The sequence below is a fragment of the Cynara cardunculus genome (assembly GCF_001531365.2).
Source record: "Cynara cardunculus var. scolymus isolate 2C chromosome LG 8, CcrdV1, whole genome shotgun sequence".
In the NCBI taxonomy this organism is placed as follows: domain Eukaryota; kingdom Viridiplantae; phylum Streptophyta; class Magnoliopsida; order Asterales; family Asteraceae; genus Cynara; species Cynara cardunculus.
In genome coordinates this window covers 3,377,944-3,398,446 of record NC_037535.1, presented here as the reverse complement: position 1 = coordinate 3,398,446, position 20,503 = coordinate 3,377,944, and the positions used below count along the sequence as shown (strand labels likewise).

The following is a 20,503-nucleotide window of genomic DNA, read 5'->3' as shown; positions in this document are numbered from 1 at the left end:
TGTTTCTGTTTGTAATCGTTTACGAATTTAGCCAGTGGGTGCGTTTATGTTTACGATTTGGGCTAGGGTATAACAGATGCCCGAGTTTGTGATGCCAATCAAGGAGCGGTGTGGTGAAAACCGCATTTATTTGAGGTTGAGATGGAAGGTTGGCGTAGTAAACATCAAGGTAATTCTCTCCCCGCATGAGTCGTGCCCCCGTTCGAAGATCCTTGACAAAGAAATGAGTGGGAAAAAATTCCACAAAGACTTGGTTAGTCTTACACAATTTTGCAAAGCTTATTTTTTAATTGAGGAACACACAAAACGTTTTTTAGGGTAAGAAAGTCATTGGACGTAGGAAGGTGTGTTTGACCAATATGGGTTATAGAGAGGGTGTTACCATTGCCAAGAGCAATTTCATCCGGTCCGACATACTCGGAGACAGAGTGAAAGTGTGCACGATCCGGATCGACATGATCGGAAGCTCCCGTATCAAACATATAGGAGGATGTTGTAAGATTAGCAATTGGTGAAGTCTTGCTTTGGATCATAGAATTTCCTGTGGTAACATGATTTTCGCGGAGAAACCGGGTAAGTTTCCGACACTCCTTTGCTTCATGCCATGCAAGGTTACAATATTGACAGTAGATAGTGGTACAATTATCACGGTTATCGTTATTGAAGTTGGAGCCATTAGACCATTGATTGCGTGATGGTCTGCTGTAGAAATTGCTTTGCATGTTGCGTCGGTCGGGTGCTGATCTTGCATTAGTCCTTGAGTGTTTTTGGGTGAAGTTGGTTGTAGCCATGAGGGGTAGCGTAACAGTTGTTTGTTGAAGTTCCCATTCAAAATCAACAAGCTTCTCAAATAGTTCTGGGAAGGAGAGTTTTGAATCAAGTAGTTGAAGTGATTGGGCAACATTTTTGAAGTCATCGCCTAATTGACAGCGAATGTGGACCATGAGATCCTCGTCTTTCACCGGGTTTTTAACAAGTGCTAGTTCGTCGGCGATTGATTTCATATCACGTAAGTATTCTGTGATGGTGCGAGTGCCTTTGGGGTTGGATGCAAGTTTGGATTTTAACGATATGACGCGAGACCGAGATGAGTTCGCATAGCTAGTTACCAATCGTTCCCACACTTCCTGAGCGGTGTCGGCCAATGCAATCATTGGTTGGGTGGTGGGTGAGCAGCTGCCTAGAAGACCCGCCAAAATGATTTGATCCTGTCGGAACCATGGATAGTGATCCGAGTTTGGTTCAGTGGCTTCGGCGTCTAGGAACTCCGCCGAAGCCTGCTTGGTTCCGGTGATGAAGTGAACGAGATCGAGGCCAATTAAGGTTGAGTAGATGTGCTTACGCCATACCGGAAAATTGTCGTTAGTAAGGGTGACGTTAAAGTGGGTGGAGGCAGTGAGTTGAATAACTGTGATTGGTGCCATGGAAGAAGGAGGTGCAGTAGGATCAATTCTCGTTTGAGATGGAAGCTCTGATACCATATAATAGCTTGATTTGAATAGAAAAGTTCTTACTTTATTAGACAGAATACAAAGGCTATAAATAGCTATTTACAATATACATACAATGGTAAGGAGAGAACTACGGCTAATTCTATGATAAATAATATCAATCACAATAACTATGTAAATATAGCTTAAAGGTGAAAAAAAAATACAATTAATACACGGACAATCAGTAGTTTCCTTAATAGGAATTACTTTCATTGGAGTATACAAATGAAAGTTTTGTTCAAATCCCAGGACTTATGGGATGTCATCAAAGAAGGTACTGTAGAACCAGAGAATCCTACAGACCTTACTGCACAGCAGATGAACGAGTTGAAAGAAATTAAGAGAAAAGATAAGAAGGCCCTGTTTTTGATCTATCAAGCAGTGGATGAATATATATTTGAGAGAATCTCTGCATCAGAATCCTCAAAAGAAATAGAAATTCTATTGATTCCCTTCCATACTTATCTCTTCCTATTTGTTATCACCAATCCTTGTATATCGGGTGTATATCGGGTTTCCTTTTTGCCCCCCTTGTGTTGTATATTTATACTTCATTTTGCTTGTAATTAATATACAAGAGTTAATAAAGAATCAATTCTTTATGGTATCAGAGCGGTTCCGATCCTGCTCTTCCGATCAAACCTAACCAGAAAACTCAAAACTCAAAACCGACGCCATGACTGGTGCAGAGAAAAGTACGAACAAGAACGAGAATAATGGTCCAGACGCAAACTCCCTGTTTTACATCCATCCGTCAGATTATCCGCGACAAATGCATGTCAACGATGCTCTAACGAATATCAACTACAACGATTAGGTCCAGGAGATGGAAAACTTATTGTTCGCCAAGAACAAGATTGGTTTCATCGATGGAACCATCAAGAAACCGGAGAAAACTGTTGTTGACTACATGAACTGGATCCGGTGTGACGCGATGATCAAAGGGTGGTTAACAACTGCCATGGAGAAGGAGATCCGAACCAGTGTGAAATATGTCAATTCCGCTGCTGAGATGTGGTCCGATCTCCATGAAAGGTTTGGCAAACAAAACACACCACGTGCATACAAACTGAAACAAGCCATCTCTAATACCCGGCATGAAGGAATGACTATTTCTGCCTACTACACAAAGCTTCGAGGCTTTTGGGACGAGATCCAATCGGTTCTTAATGTTCCAAAGTGTTCTTGCAACTGATGCACATGCGGATTCGGAAGAACTCTCAATGAGCTTAGAGAGCAAGAGAGACTCTACGAGTTTCTCATGGGGCTTGACACCGAATTCTCCGTTATCAGAACTCAGATATTGGCCATGAAACCCACTCCATCTCTTGGAACTGCCTACCATTTAGTTGCTGAAGACGAGCAGCAGAGAACCATCACTGATGCAAAAAGGCCCATGGCTGAGGCGGCGGCATTTAAGGCCTTTGTGAAACGAGAGACAAGCTCCAATCAACAAGGCAACAAGTATGTGAAAAGGGACACCAAACAAATGGAACATTGCAGCTTCTGTGATAAAGATGACCGCACTCGTGAAGGCTGTTTCAAACGGATTGGTTGTCCTGAATGGTGGCCGGGAAAGAATAAACAAGACAAAACTAGACCGAAGGCTGCCTGTGCTGAAGTTGAATCGAGTCCCATCGAGGGTTTGACAAAAGATCAATATCGACAATTTGTCAAACACTTTGCTTCTGAAGCAAATCAAACAAAGAATGATGCTCCACCCACAGCTAACATGGCAGGTAAAATAAGTCCTAACGATTCTTGGATCATTGATACAGGAGCTACTAAGCACATGACCAACAGAATTGACATTCTTGAGAACAAGATCTCCTCCTCAGTTGAGGAACCGGTAACCATACCAAATAGAGAAGCCGTTCCCGTCAAAGGAAGAGGAGACCACACATTACCAAATGGAACCAAAGTGAAAGTAGTTCTTCACGTTCCTGAATTCAATTGCAGCCTTTTATCAGTTAGCAAGCTTTCAAGTGATTTGAATTGTGTCGTAAGCTTCTTTCCAAATTTCTTTGTCATGCAGGACCTAACTTCAAAGAACTTGATTGGAGCGGGTAAATGCGTGAGTGGTCTATACCGGATGGGAGCTCTTGGACACCAGAGGAAAGCAATGATGTCGGAGGGGAACATTTGGCACAAGTGGTTGGGACATGCTAGCGAAGAAAAGCTAAGTCAAATAAGTTTTCTTAGAAACATTTCATTTAGAAATAAAGGCCATGTTTGTGATTCTTGTGTGAAATCTAAGATGACAAGACAACCGTTTCCCACTAGTGTTACTAAAACAAATGCGTGTTTTGATTTAATACATTGTGATTTGTGGGGAAAGTATCGAACACCCTCCTTTTCAAAGGCGATTTATTTCTTGACTATAGTTGATGATCATAGCAGGGCAGTTTGGGTTTTCCTTCTTAAACACAAACACAAGGAGAGCACATGCCTTATTGATTTTCATAAAATGGTCAAAACTCAGTTTGAGAAAAACATTAAAAGAATCAGATGTGTTAATGGTGGGGAATTCACATCAAATAAAATGTTGAATTTTTACGCAGAGCAAGGCATGATTTTAGAAACGTGTCCTCACACTCCACAACAAAATGGAGTTGTGGAGCGAAAACACCGCCATTTACTTGAAGTTGCTCATGCTCTAAAAATTGAAGCTGGCCTTCCCACAAGATTTTGGGGAGAATGCATCTTAACAGCCACATATATCATAAATAGATTACCCTCCAAGGTCATTGAAAAGAAAACTCCCTACGAAATCTTATACCGTCACAAACCAAATTATGATCATATGAGAGTTTTTGGGTGTTTGGCTTATTATCATAGTACCGAAACAAAGGGTGATAAGTTCGAAATAAGGGGGAGACCGGGAGTCTTTGTTGGCTATCCTCACGGAACCAAAGGCTACAAAATATACGATCCAAGCCACAATAAAATTATTGTATCACAGGACGTAAAATTCGCTGAGAACGCATTCCCGTTTGCTTCTAATGCCACGGAAAATGAAAAGGAAAATGAAGACGTCATGGATGTTACTCATGATGTAGAAGAAGAGCATAATGAACAAAATGAAGAATTTGATGCACCACTGAAGGTGACTCGAATTTACATGGAACTTCCAATAATTCCACCAATAACCAAGGAGAACCATCCGTGCAAGAAGCCAACATTGAAATGCCATTTGAACGCAATGAAGCCAATCACAATGGGGAAATTAATGTTGAAAATATTGGTGTCAACCAAGGCAAAAGAAGCAGATCGAGACCTAAACATTTGCAGGACTATGAAGTTAATCTCCCTCCTTCTCTAGACCACACGCAACCCGCTCCAAGTCAAGAAGAAAGCTCCACAGTATACCCTTTAGCCAACTTTGTTTCTTATGAAAAATTCTCGAACTCTCAAAAGCTTATTTAGCGGCCATCACTTCAAACGATGAGCCCAAAACTTTTAATCAAGCTGTGCAGGATGAAAATTGGAGAGATGCCATGCAAAGAGAGATTCGAGCCTTGGAAGAAAATGAAACATGGTCCGTTGAAGACTTACCGAGTGGAAAACGGGCCATTGATTCAAAATGGATTTACAAAATCAAATACAAACCCAATGGTGAGATTGAAAGATACAAAGCAAGGCTTGTCGCAAAGGGCTTCACTCAAATGGAAGGGGTCGATTATCACGACACCTTTGCACCGGTTGCTAAATTGGTAACTGTCAGAACTCTTCTAGCCATAGCCATTAAAAGGGATTGGATCATCCAACAGTTAGACGTCAACAACGCCTTCCTACATGGAGACTTAGACGAAGAAGTCTACATGAAAATACCGGAGGGTTACGAGAAAGGGGGAGAAACCAAAGTGTGTCGGTTAAAGAAGTCTCTTTACGGTTTGAAGCAGGCTTCGAGAAATTGGTATTAAAAACTCACCTCCGTTCTCACCGAGTTACACTTTGAACAATCTCACGCTGATCATTCACTTTTTATATACAAGTGTGACAAAGTGTTCATCGCTACACTTGTATACGTTGACGACCAGATCATTGTGGGAAATGATGCTGCCAAAAATCAAAGAAGTGAAGGCCTTGCTTAACGAAAAATTCAGTATCAAAGACCTTGGAAACTTAAAGTATTTTCTTGGCATAGAGGTTACTCGTACCAAGGAAGGACTGGTTCTTAATCAAAGGAAATATATCCTTGACATCCTAGAAGAAACAGGCATGATTGGATGTCGACCTTGTTTGTTCCCAATGGAACAAAATCTAAAGCTCGGTAAAGACAGTGAAGAACCGCGTGTAGATGCTAGCAAGTATCGAAGGCTGGAAGGTAAACTCCTATACCTCCAAGCAACAAGACCCGATCTCACATATGCCGTTAATGTTCTAAGCCAATTTATGTCGGATCCTCGACAAGATCACTTGGATGCAGTCATGAGAGTTTTAAGGTACTTGAAGGCTACAGCAGGAAAAGGCTTGTTATTTCCAAAACAAGGAAGAACAAATCTCGTCACCTACTGTGATGCAGATTGGTTGGGGTGTCCTTTTACCCGAAGATCTCGAACAGGGTACATTTTACTCTTGGGAGGAGCTCCCATCTCATGGAAATCAAAGAAATACTCAGTCGTTTCTCGATCATCAGCAGAGGCAGAATATCGAGCAATGGCTGCAACGGTTAGTGAAATTATATGGATGCGATGGCTCCTAAGCAAACTCGATGTTGAACAAGATGAGCCAACACCTCTTTTCTGTGACAATCAGACAGCTCGAAACATTGCCAATAACCCCGTCTTCCATGAGCTGACTAAACATGTTGAGATGGATTGCTACTTTGTTAGAGAACGGGTAGAATCTAAAAAAATCGTGCCTCTTCCCATTAACACCAAGATGCAAATTGCCGACCTCTTCACTAAACCCCTAGGCCTTCAACAGTTCGAATCCTTACTTAGCAAGATGGGCATGCAAAACCTACATGCTCCAACTTGAGGGGGAGTATAGAAATTCTATTGATTCCCTTCCATACTTATCTCTTCCTATTTGTTATCACCGATCCTCGTATATCGGGTATATATCGGGTTTCCTTTTTGCCCCCCTTGTGTTGTATATTTATACTTCGTTTTGCTTGTAATTCATATACAAGAATTAATAAAGAATCAATTCTTTAAAAGAAGCATGGGAGATGCTGCATAAATCGTATAGAGGAGAGGAAAAAGTAAAAATCGTAAGACTTCAAACTCTAAGATGTGAGTTTGATAATCTGAAAATAAAAGAAAATGAAACTGTGGAAGAATACTATACAAGGGTGATCATTCTACTCAATCAACTTCGCGTAAATGGTGAAAGTATTGATGACAGAAGAGTAGTATAAAAGATCTTGCGTAGCCTTACCAGAAAATTTGAGTATGTGGTAGTAGCAATTGAAGAATCAAAGGATCTGTCTAATTTCTCATTGGAGACCCTTTTGGGTACTCTTCAATCACATGAACTAAGGATGAAGCAATTTGATCCTTCTGTCGTTGATCATGCCTTTCAAGCACTATCTTCTTTGGATGCAAGCACTAGTGACAGACAAAGAAATTGTGAAATGAACAAAGAAGACAAACTTCAAGGATACTTCAAAGGAAAAGGTAGAGGTAAGTCTTATCCTCAAGTTAAATGTTTCTATTGTGATAAACTTGGGCATACCATTAAGTTCTGTAGAAAAAGAATAGCAGATGAAAACAGAACCTCAAGTTTTATTCGTAAGGAAGATAGTAAGGAAGATGACTCAATGTTCATGATGTTGAGTATCCAAGATAAACCTCAAAGTGATTTGTGGTATCTTGACAGTGGATGTAGCAATCATATGACAGGAAATAGAAACTTGTTTCTTAGTCTTAGAGAATCTGAAAAAAAAGGATGTTAGAACTGGTGATGACAAAATCCCATCTGTTTTGGGGTCTGGTGATATAAGTATTAAGATCAAAGACCAAGAAAAGATCTCAAATGTCTTCTATGTCCCTGGGTTAAAACACAATTTATTGAGTGTTGGTCAACTCATCTTAAAAGGGTTCTCACTTACCTTTAAAAATGAATTTTGTGAGATAAAAGATCAAACTGATATTTTAATTGGAAAACTAAAAATGACAGCAAACAATATGTTTCCTGTAATATTTGATGACACTAGATTCATGTCCCTTAGTATGAGTACAAAGAATGTCTCCTTACTATGGCACAATAGATTTGGACATGCATCTCTTGACTCTCTTAGCTATATGTGCAAAAATGAGATGGTAAAAGGCTTACCTGCAGTAAGCAAATTGGACCAAGTGTGTGAAGGATGTGCCTTAGGAAAGCATGCAAGAGATCCCTTTCCTCATAATGATGTTTGGAGGGCTTCAAAACCCCTTGAATTGATTCACTCGGATATATGTGGTCCTATGAGAACCTTTTCAATTGCTAGAAGCAAATACTTCTTGACCTATATAGATGACTTCTCTAGGAAAACATGGGTATACTTTCTTAAAGAAAAATCTGAAACGTATAACATTTTGTCCTATTTAAGGCAATGGTAGAAAATCAAACTGACCACAAGGTAAAATGCATAAGGTCTGATCGTGGAGGCGAGTATTTGTCTCATGAATTAGACGAATTCTTAAAGCAAAATGGCAATCATCATCAACTCACTGCTAGTTACTCATTGCAACAATATGGGGTAGCAGAAAGAAAAAATAGGACAATTGTGGAAATGGCAAGATGCATGCTAAAGAACAAGTCTTTACCTGATGTTTTCTGGGCTGAAGTCGTAGCATGTGGAGTCTACATCCTCGATAGGCCTTTGACTAAAATTTTGGTGGATAAAACTCCTCAGGAAGCATGGAGTGGTTTTAAACCAAGTGTAAACCACTTAAGGACCTTTGGATGTGTTGCCTATGCACATATACCCAAGCAAAGAAGAGGAAAGTTGGATGACAAATCTGAAAAGGTCATCTTTGTAGGGTATAGCTATAACACTAAAGCCTATGAACTCTACAATCCATATACTAAAAAGTCATTAAAGTAGAGATGTGATTTTTGATGAGGACAAGACTTGGAAGGGGCTCTCTATTGATGAAAATGGTCCATGTACTATGACAGGTGAAAACCAAGTAGTGATTGATACTCGTGAGGAAAATAGTAATCTTGATCCCATCTCGCCAAATACATCCAAAAATATTAATCAGGAAGCCTCGAGTCATGAGGAAACAGACTCTGAAAGTCCATTATCCTCAAGTGTGCAGGGCCGAAAAACTAGAAGCCTAAGTGATCTCTATGAAAACACACAGCCTATGAATATTGAAGATTTTGCTGATTTTGCTCTATTCTTAGATGCAGATCCACTAAGCTATGAAGAGGCATGCCAAGACAAAAAAATGGAGGGATGCAAATTCAATTCTTAAGAACAACAGCTGGGAACTTGTGGATCTTCCAAATGGGCAGAAATCCATAGGTGTAAGATGGCTTTACAAAACTAAGTTGAATGAAAAGGGAGAAGTGGACAAGCATAAAGCAAGATTGGTGGTGAAAGGGTACAAACAACAGTATGGAGTTAATTACCAAGAGGTATTTGCTCTTGTTATCATATTAGAAACCATAAGACTAATTTTGGCTATTGTTGCACAGAATAACAGGAAAGTTCATCAGATGGAAGTGAAATCAGCTTTTCTCAATGGACATCTAGAAGAAAATGTGTATATTGATTAGCCTTGTGGTTACAAGAGAAAAGGTCAAGAGGATAAGGTATGTCACTTAATGAAAGCTTTATATGGTCTAAAGCAGGCCTCAAGGGCCTGGTACAGTAGGTTAGAAGGACACTTCTTGAAGGATGGCTTCAAGAAGTGCAACTATGAGCATACTGACAGCTTAGGATCGTTCATGTTCACACAGTGGGCACGAAGTCCCCATAGTGGCGGTGCAAGTGCACATCGACACTACGATCGCTTGCAAGTAATATAGTGGTAAAATACCGAGATCATTTCCACAGGGACTGGACTATTGAGATTCAGAGACTTCCATGAACTTCTTGATCGTGTTTCAGTTTGCGAATAAAAGTTGGATTTTGTTGGTAAAAAGCTTTAAAAGATGAAATAAACGAAATAGACTTATAAAATAAAAGATGGGCATGGGTGTAAGTATTCCTTAAGATAAAAACACAATATAATGGTCAAAAACTTATGAGATGTTCGTAAATATTACAATCTCTCAAAAGTGAAGATTTATAAACAGATCCCACAAAGTTCCTACTCTCACCCCTCCGAAACTTGTTGATTTAGCTAAACAGAAGAAGAATTAAAATTCATACTCAAATCTCTTAAGATGAATAACCATCGCTTAACCCTTAGCTAAATACATACAAAATTCGCATTTCTACGTAATTATCAAAGACTCTTTCGAGTTCTTTATGCTTCACTTAAGCCGTATTTCGAATCCACCCATCTCTGGGTCTAAGATCTAATATTAACATTTCAAAGTGATCGGCTTATCCGCGTTGAGTTTGAGTCCCGTCTTAAGTGACCAAGTTTACAAAATGGTAATGAGTAAAAACACCCAAATATTGTATAAAAATCATAAGTTAAACTCACAACCATACCCATTTAAGTAAATTAGCTTATAATAGACATGAAAAGCATAATATAAGACAAGAAATAAAACTTCAATGCAACTTTCAAGAATATAGAACAAAAGTTTGTTGCCCACAGTGGTGATACTGTGGGCAGCAGATTACAATTAATAAGATGATTACATGCTAAAACTTAAGAGGAGAAGAGAAAAACTTCAGGTGATAATGCTTCTAAGGGATGATCTTCAAAGTGAACCCCAAAGCCTCTTTATATAGGAGAGGAATGGATAAGGATGAACCCTTTTATCCAAAGGAAATTAAGCACAAACAAACCTTGGGGCAAAGACCATCTAACAACTACTTAAAAAATTCAAAAGTACAACTTTACAAGCAACTCCAGCTGTAGCATAAACTTTGAACAAGATCTTCAAGCAAACATCCTCCACAAAGTAGAAGACTAACAAAAATTCGTGAACTTCCTACTGTGGGCAGTTGCCAGAAAGTGCAGTTTTTTGGAATAAAATGTATTCCTTTGTGTTTCATCATCCTTTTTAAAACTTTAAAATAAACGGGGAAAAACAAGAAAATTGGGTATTTAATAGATGCAAAAATGGAGAAAATAAATAAAAAATAACTCTAAAAAATGAGAGTTATCACATACCCTCTTCATAAATAGGGAAAATGATAAGCTATTGATGGTTTATGTTTATGTAGATGATTTGGTATTTACTAGTGACTCTGCAGAACTGATCTCTAAACTTAAGGAAAGTATGATATTTTAGTTTGAAATGACAGATCTTGGGCTCCTTCATTATTTTCTGGGAATAGAAGCCAAGCAAGGAGACTACATGGTAACCATTTCTCAAAAGAAATATGTTGTGGAACTTCTTGTAAAATTTAACATGAGCAATTCCATCTCTGCTGCAACGCCTATGGAGAATGGTTTGAAATTGTCTAAGGACAGCCATGAAGAAAGTGTAGATCCAGCTCTTTATAGGAGCCTGGTAGGATGTCTTATGTATCTCACTTCAACAAGGCCTGATATTATGTTTTCTATCAGTATTATCAATTGATTCATGGAAAATCCTAAAAGAAGTCATTGGGAAGCTGCAAAAAGGATTTTAAGGTATGTCAAAGGAACTTTAAATCATGGTATCAAATTTTCTCATGTTAAAGTTCCTAAGCTTATTGGGTTCAGTGATAGTGATTATAGGGGAAATCTAGATGATAGTAAAAGTACAACCGGCTATACTTTCAGTCTGGGATCAGGGGCTATATCCTAGCAATCTACGAAGCAGAAGGTTGTGGCCCTATCATCTACAGAGGCAGAGTATATGGCTCTCTCTTCTGCAGGGTGTGTCATGCTCTCTGGCTTAGAGGGATTCTAGGAGAAATTGGCTTTCCTCAATCATATGCTACTCCAATTTCTTGCGACAATAATCAGCAACTGCTCTTACAAGAAATCCTGTCTACTATGGAAAGAGTAAGCATATTAGAATCAAGTTTCACTTTATCAGAGAACTTATACAAAATCAAGATGTTGAGGTCTTATTTTGTTTTTCAAAAGATCAAGTTGCAGATGTGTTAACTAAGGCATTACAGCGTGGTAATTTCATTCGTTTAAAGAAGGCTCTCGGTGTTGAAGATGTTTAGCTTATGGGGGAATGTTAATTTTAAGCTAATCATCTTCTGTTGCTGTTAGTTTGGATGGCAGTTATGGTGGTTGGCAGTTATGGTCATTATTGGCAGTTACTCTCCAATCGGTTTCATGAAGGGTTGTGATGTTTCCCTGCTTTATATACGTTGGTTCATTTCCTTTATATTTGTTTGTTTGTTTCTCTGTAATTAACTAGTTGACAATTGTTCAATACAATACTTGTGTATTTTTATTTTGTGTATGCCTCTGATTCTAGAACATGAATAAAGGATTTTGCTGATAAACCCAGATGCATTTTGTTGACATCAACTCTTATGATGAGATAATGAGGCTTTATTTGTGCAAGGGATAAGATTTCTTATTCTAATAAGTAGTTTTCTTTTCTTGTGAACAATCTGATAAAAACTGAAGAGATGCTTGTTAATGTCTGTTGTGATCGAAGTAATATCTCATGAAAAAATTATGATGTATGGAATAGCATCTATTATTGATAATAAATAGATGATCATGTTTATTGCTAATGAATTTAAATTACAAAAAATATTAATATCAGTGTATAAACGAACAGAGATATGGAGAATGAACATAAGTGCCCTCTACTATTTTGATGTCAAGTATAAATGTAAAAACATGTTGGTGTACAATTTTATTGTCTTCTAGCACTACTGTTTAGGTAGCAATTACAGATATAGGATTATCTAGAAAGTTTTAGTTAAGCAACAATTTGATAACATATTTCAGTTTAACTGGATGAAATTATTTGATTTGATAATTGTTGATTACTCCCCCAAAGGAGGTTCACTTGTTACACTAACATAAAGAAAAATAATCATCCCTATATATTTGTTATGCCCTGATTCAACAAAATGGTTGCAGTTAAGAATGGGGAGAAAGAGAGAGATTGGGAGGAACAAGAAAGGGGATTAAGGTAGATTCTTTTAAGCACATGATTCTCAAAGCACAGTGACTCAATAACATACAACATGAATCCTAGTCGCTAATCATGTAAGTCTACTACTGCTAGAGTGATTTGATCAAAACCCAGACGGTTTTCCTAATGAACAAAGAAACAAGGGCCCTGTTCTACAATAACTCTCCACTCTTTCTCAATTAAAGTTCGTATCTTGTTAAAAACTATATTGATGATACCATAGTTGAAAGGCTGATATACTGGCAAAACTATCTGTGCTTAATCCTGTACCGAGAGTAAACATAGACTAGGTAAAAAATTCAGCATTTAGCCAATTACCATTTAGCAACTACTTTTCTACATAATGCAACGATCACAATGTTCTTATTATTAAGTACTTACCTTAAATTCATATCTAATATTTTTTACATGAAAGTGTGCATTGTATATATGCCTATGAGGCTATGACTATAGACAGACGATGTCATTTAATTTTTTATCAAACGAAGTTTGAACCAAGTCATGTCAAGTGCCTTTGTCATTCAAGCCTTTTTGCCTTTCTAATGTTACTTTTTGTTTGTAGCTTGGCTACAGATCAATTTCATATCCAAGCATTGATCCATGAGTTTATCTTCTAATAGCAAATAACATAATCATTTTCACTTCATAATGTTGTGCAACTTTCTACTTCCATTGGTTTCATGAATGAAATCCGATAAAAAAATGAAGTTGAGTTATCAGGCTAAACTCTCACATTGATGAAATCATATTGAATATAACATTAAAGAAGTTACACCGATGAGCTAGATTAAACCTTCTAATATACATAAATTACATAAACATGACTAAGCACGGTGAATTTACAGAATTCTTCAACAGAGATGTATAATATCAAAATGATGCACATGTGACAATCTTATATGCAAGTTTGCACAAGTACCTCATCCACCTGATTGAGTACGAAGAAGTCCATCTGATGAATACAGTAACTAGCAGCACCACCTGTTCTCTTTGTGCTCATTTCCCCATAGTTGCAGTTGCGGAAACTGTCAATCTTCCACCCCGACCCATGGTCACCAAGTCATCAATTTTCTGGCCATCATGGGAATTGTGCATCACATATGAGGAAAGTATAACTACATGTACACACATATACATACATTCATAAATACATGCATGTGTAGAGTAAGGATGCATGAGTTACCTTGCTAATTGTTAAAGCCCGTTTACTGTGCATTGCCATCTATGAAGTCTGACTAGATATTGAACACTCAGTTCTCTTTTCTTTTCTTCTTGAAACACTAGAGATAATGTTGCTAATATCTGGACCCATAGGCTTCCAATGTATATGATCCTATCAAGAATCTGTTGCAACCACATTATCTAGACCCACGTCATATTTCTCGGATGCAGATGACAGTTTCACCAATGTGTTCAAACTAGAATAAACATCTATCATATCAGGATGAGAGGCATCTCCAACTAGAAACTCATGGACATTGCCATTAACCTCAATGGAACTACATCCAGGCTCCTTTCTGACTCCAATAGCTCTCATTTTGCTTCTTACCTTCTTCACATCCTCCCATCTCCCGGCAGAAGCATAAATGTTCGCCATGAGTGTATGAATACTAGAATCACCATCTTCAATTTCACTTAACCGGTCAGCTAAATGCTCACCCATATCAACATCACCATATAATCTGCAAGCACTGAGCAAAGCACCATAAACTGGAACCAAAATCTCATCTTTCTCCTTTGGGATTTTGTTAACTATTTTTTCTGCTTCCTTCAATAGCCCAGCACGACCTAGAAGATCAATTAAACACCCGTAGTGTTCTATCTTTGGTTCAATTTCATATACAGATTTCATTGATTCAAAATGCCTCCGGCCTTCCTCCACCAATCCCCCATGACTGCATGCATTTAAGACACCTATGAAGGTAATATCATCAGGTCTAAAACCATATTCCTTCATCTCAGAGAACAACTGGAGTGCTTTACCGCTCTTCCCATTTAATGAAAGTGCACATATAATAGATGTCCATGAGGCTGTATCTTTCTCCTGTAATCCATAAAATACCTCCAGAGACTTCTCTATGCGCCCGCATTTGGCATACATATCAATAAGAGCAGTACCACATACAGCATCAATTATTATTCTATGTTCATTCATATATTCATGAATCCATTCCCCTTGTTCTAAGGCCCCAACTTGTGCACAACCTGTTAGGAGAGCAACCACTGTAAATTTATCAGGCTTAATTCTATAGGTTTGCATCTGCTGAAACAAGACCATTGCCTCATCTACATTATTAAACTGCACGTATCCATTTATCATAGCTGTCCAAAGAACAATATCTTTAACCGGGCTTCTATCAAACAAGAGTCTAGCATCATCTAATTGCCCACAACTCACATAACCAGACACCATGCTTGTCCAGCAAATTACATTTTTCTTCGGTAGCCCATCAAAAATCTCACGTGCCACGTCCAAACATCCACACTTGGAATACATATCCAATAATGCATTGCCAATTATAGTAGTAAACCCAATTTCATGAGTAACGTAATGGTGTATTTCCTTGCCGAGTTCCAAATTCTTTAATGCTATACATGCTGAAAGAGTGCTTACCACTGTGGCCTCATCAGGCCTCACACTTTCCTCTTCTCTCATCTGCAAATAAACACCAACAGCATCCTCAAATTTCTTACACCTAACATACCCAGATATCAAAACATTCCATGAGACCAAATCTCGTTCAGGCATTTCATCAAACACCTTCTTCATGTCCTCACTGCGACCCAACTCACCATACATATCCATAACTGAATTACAAACATAGCAATCAAACTCAGCTCCAGATTTCACAACAAACCCGTGAATCTTTTCACCAGTCAAAACCTCTCGTAAACACCCAATCGACTTAAACACAAACGGGTAAGTATAATTATCCGGCCACAACCCATCTACCCTCATCTGATCAAACAAACAAAGAGCTTTTCCGAAATCACCACTCTTTGTATATGCTTTAATCATCACATTATAAACGAACAAATAAGGTGTTTCTATTCGGTCAAAAATTCTCTGAGCGTAGCTTAAGTTTCCAACGGATGGGTCTGCGGAGAAAGCCATGATCTTCTTGATAGCGTCCACGTTTTGAGCGAGACCAAGAACAAAGATTTGGGTCTGGATTTGCTTCAATTGGTTCATAGATTTGCAGTTTTTGAGGAGATGTATGCATGTTCTCTTGGTGGGAATCAAGAATTGTTGGGTAGTTGAGAAGCGATGTGGTCTAAGAAGGGAAAAATGGCGGGAGAGAAGCGGGTTGATTTTAGAAGCCATGTTTTCACTTTTCAGCTCTATTAATCTGCACACTGCTGCTAAAATGCTCGCCGACATTATAAGTGTCTAAGTTTATAAAATAATGGGTAAATTGTACGAAAAAATAACGTATTTTAATTTGATTCCTATTTTAGGTAAAATATTTTTAGAATTTTTATTTTGGTATCTAAGATGTAAAATTTTGATCATTAAGTACATAGGTAATGGGTTGCACGATTAATCGGTTATCATGCTAATTTGGCAAATGATTGTGATATCCAGTTAATGTTTCAGTATATAATACTGAGTTGGATACCACATCACTCACTACATCAGCATGGTAACCGATTAATATTTCAACCGGTTATCCGGATACTTAAATGTTTAAAACTTTACGTCTTAGGTATCATAATTGAAGTTTCAAAGGTATGTTACACAAAATAAGAATCAAGTCAAAGTACGTTACTTTTTCATGCAATTTGTCTATTATATTATATAAACTAGACAAATCTATAATTTCAAATATGGGGGCCAAAATGTCGGCAAGGTCCTGCTAAATTTTAACTTAATTCCTATTTTTTGTATTATACTTTCAAAACTTCTATTTTGGTACCTAAAATGTAAAGTTTTGAACATTCAAATACATAGGTAACAAGTTGAAGCATTAATCGGTTATCATGCTAATTTGACGAGTGATGTGATATCCGGTTAATGCTTCAGTAAATAATAATGAGTTGGATATCACATCACTCACCACATCAGCATTGTAACCGATTAATACTCCAACCGATTACCCGAGTACTTAAATATTTAAAACTTTACATCTTAGGTACCAAAATTAAAGTTTTGGAAGTACGTTACCCAAAATATACATTACTTATTCTTGCAATTTGTCCTAATATAATTATTTTTTTAGGTTAAATTTTGGAAATTCTGAAACAAACAAAACTTGTTTTATTTATAAATTGATATTGGATAGTTTGTTTGTATCATTTATTTACTTGACTTCTTACTAACATTGCCAGTAAATTTTTCAAAACAGTTCAATTATTCATTCATGTGATTAACCTTAAAATAGTTACGGTTAGTGATTTCAGGCCTACACTGCCTAATAGAAGTTTAAATTAAGTTTGACCAACAACGATAGTAAAAATGTTGAACAATTACAGTCTAGTGAGTTGTACTGTATTTATCTAGAAGTAACGAAACAGAGGCAAATAAAAGACGTTAGGAAACAAATATTTCATATCAACACTTGTTTTTTGCAAAGCAAACTAAAAGCGGGTTGTTTGGCTTCCTGTTTAGTTCATATTTTTGGTTTATGTCATCTGACTGTATAATTTATTTTATTGAATAAAATTTAATTTGGGTTACCTGTTTTTACTGGGCATTCTTTGTCTTTCCATTTTGGGCACAGAAAATCGGAGGACCGACCTTGCCTCGTCAAGCCATAATAATGTTATTAGAATCCTTGTTTCTTGTCATCCTAATATCAGTCTGTATAAATCCGGTGAAGTCGACAGCCCAAAGAAAACCAAGATTGCTGTATTTAACTGCATTGTAAATCTCGTTAAGATCCATTTTCATCTTCTCTGAATATGTATATTGAATTTTATATATCTGTATAGTATTTCCCACGCTAGAATAAACGCACACGTTACGTTTGTATAAACAAATCCACATCCTTATCAGTTTGTTCGAGTGTCGTTGTCAAAATCCTCTGCCATTTATTTCCCTTAAGAGTGTCGGTGCTAGTCTTTATAGAAGTAGGATATTTACCTAAAATGATGGACGAATAATAAATGAATATGTTTTCATACGACATCCAATATGCCTAAACCAAGGGCTTAAACTGTACATAAATACATACAACTATAATTCAATAATGTAATAATTTTTATAATTAAATTATATGGTAATTAAACGAGAGTTTCAACTAAACTTCTTTTCTGCATGTTATTTGAACTTTATCGGTCGCTCTTTATAAATTTATTTCCTTACAAATTACCAGCGGTTTTTTCTTTGTACATTTTGAATAAAAATCTAATTCAAATCAGAGAGTTTAAAGGGGTGTTTGGGATTTGCTTATTTGAAATAACTTATGTTTTTCTACAAAAGGCACTTATCAACTTATTATAAATCAGAAGGGTTTAACTTCTTATTACCGGTTTGGCACCGGTATAAGTTGTTTATCCAAACAATCAAAAGTACTTGTTATCGATGTCACACCGGAATAAGTCAATAAGTTGTTTTTATAAGCAATTCCAAACACCCTCCTAAATAAGAATACCCATTATTAGCCCTGGAGCGTGTAGTTCAATTGACAAAGGAACGCAGTTACTTTGTTCAAATATACAATAAGTTCAAGGTCGAACTTTGTAGGAACAGATTTAAATTCGTCCATTAATCTCAGTTCTGAAATGTCTCCTCATCTGTCATTCCTAAATAACAGGTATTATACAAAGATCGATTGAAATTACTGATAATGAACCATTTGCTAAAATATCATCCATAATTAAATCATGTCAAAATATCAATTAAAGATTTCTTGAAATCCCACAAGACAAGGAAAAATAACATGATGGATGAACCAATGGCAATCCCATGTAACACGGTATTCATTGTAGACCTGTCAAGTCCTCGAAATCAACCCAATCACTCTACTTCGAGCTGCCCATCACTGGATCGTCCCTCTTCTCACATTGCCATTAACAAAGGTACGTCTGGTGCTCGATTTCACAGATTCTAGTATCAATTCCTTTAGATCCGATCCCCATTTCGTTCCTCAACGTTTTGCCCTAATTCTAGCTCCATCTTTCCGCTCAGTTTATCAGATCAAACCGATTCTATCCAAGTTCTATTGTTTATTTGAGTTGACCCTTTAATTTACAAGCGCTTCTATCAAAGTTCCAACTGAAATTGGAATCGTGTTAGGAGGAATTAGAGAAACAATGGCTGTTCCGAAGCAACATTATGCTACAAGCAGTCTTGTGATTGGGTATGCTCTGTGTTCAAGTTTGTTGGCTGTGATTAATAAATTTGCAATCACCAAGTTCAATTACCCAGGTCTATTGACTGCTTTGCAGTATTTAACTTCAGCTCTAGGGGTTTGGATTTTGGGAAAATTAGGGTTTTTGAATCACGATCCGTTTGTGTGGGAAACCGCTAAGAAATTCTTGCCGGCGGCTATTGTTTTCTATCTGGCTATCTTTACAAATACCAATTTGTTGCGCCATGCCAATGTAGACACGTTTATAGTTTTCAGATCATTGACGCCCCTTTTGGTGGCACTCGCTGATACCACTTTTAGGAAGCAACCGATTCCATCAAAGCTTACGTTTTTATCACTTTTGATCATCTTGGGTGGTGCTGTTGGCTATGTTGCTACTGATTATGGGTTTACTTTGACTGCATATTCATGGGCATTTGCTTATTTGATCACGATCACCACCGAAATGGTTTACATCAAACACATGGTGACAAATCTTGGGTTGAACACATGGGGTTTTGTTTACTACAACAATTTGTTATCTCTTATGATGGCTCCATTGTTTTGGGTTGCAACCGGTGAATACTCGGATGTGTTTGCAGCTGTTGGATCCAATGGTGGGAATTTGTTTGAGATTGTCGCGTTTACAGCAGTTTCATTATCATGTGTATTTGGACTTCTAATCAGTTTCTTTGGATTTGCTTGTCGTAAAGCCATCTCCGCCACTGCATTTACTGTAACGGGTGTTGTAAACAAGTTTCTTACAGTGGCTATAAATGTTCTGATTTGGGATAAGCATGCTAGCCCATTTGGGCTATTCTGTTTGCTTGTAACTATTGCTGGAGGTATTTTATATCAGCAGTCTGTAACTGGAGTTACCAGCCCGTCTTCACAGCGGGACCCAGCAGCATCTAAGCTGATGGAAAGCAAAGATGATGGTGACGACTACACGGATGAAGATCAAGAAAAGGGCATATCTGGAAAAATCTCTGGTGTATAAGGATTACAACATCTCACTTAAAAGAGGTTCTGTCAACCAAAGCTTTTTTACACATGTTATCAATGATTCTCAGTTAGTTTTATGTATTAAATTGTCAACTATATTATCTGCTTTTGGATTTCCATCATTAATGTTATCTCAAATAGGTCTTTTTTCCCTCACTATGAACGGTTCATGCCTTATGTCTTCGGGCATCTTTGCTTTATTAAAGTAGTGAAAACATCACTTATTTTGTTAAAGGGGTCCAAATGAGAAGCACAGTATTGATGCATTTATGCTTTTGTATTTTTCTCCATTAGATTAATTTATAAAACAAAGTTCTCATTCTTAGCATCTTGGTGATTTTGGTTTCTAACAGAAATGCTTAGGCGTTAGAATCCATTTATGTGGCTAAACAAATACATCCTATTCTGATCTCTCTGATTATGCCTTGTTTTGCTGTTAAAGTAGGAAAACATATGAACATGTTAATCCCGGTGAAGCATAGAAGCTCATAGTTTACTTAGTTTCTTGATATTGATTTGAGTTTTATGAATGAAAGTACGAAATACACA

At 37.4% G+C, this 20,503-nt stretch overlaps 2 protein-coding genes across 2 annotated transcripts; one reads left to right on the top strand and one right to left on the bottom strand.

Annotated features, from left to right (window-relative positions):
- Window positions 1–13,514: 13,514 nt before the first annotated feature.
- Window positions 13,515–16,038, bottom strand: LOC112516812 (pentatricopeptide repeat-containing protein At1g31430). Its single transcript, XM_025124044.1, has 2 exons — window positions 13,840–16,038; window positions 13,515–13,727 (listed from the first exon to the last, which is right to left on the bottom strand). Exon 1 carries the CDS (start codon window positions 16,036–16,038, stop codon window positions 13,993–13,995), a length of 2,046 nt encoding a protein of 681 aa, XP_024979812.1. The 3' UTR covers window positions 13,515–13,727; window positions 13,840–13,992.
- A 2,506-nt stretch (window positions 16,039–18,544) lies between these two features.
- LOC112516600 (GDP-fucose transporter 1) lies at window positions 18,545–20,183 on the top strand. Its single transcript, XM_025123734.1, has one exon. The coding sequence runs from the start codon at window positions 18,912–18,914 to the stop codon at window positions 19,947–19,949; it is 1,038 nt and encodes a 345-aa protein (XP_024979502.1). The 5' UTR covers window positions 18,545–18,911; the 3' UTR covers window positions 19,950–20,183.
- The last annotated feature ends 320 nt before the right edge of the window (window positions 20,184–20,503 follow it).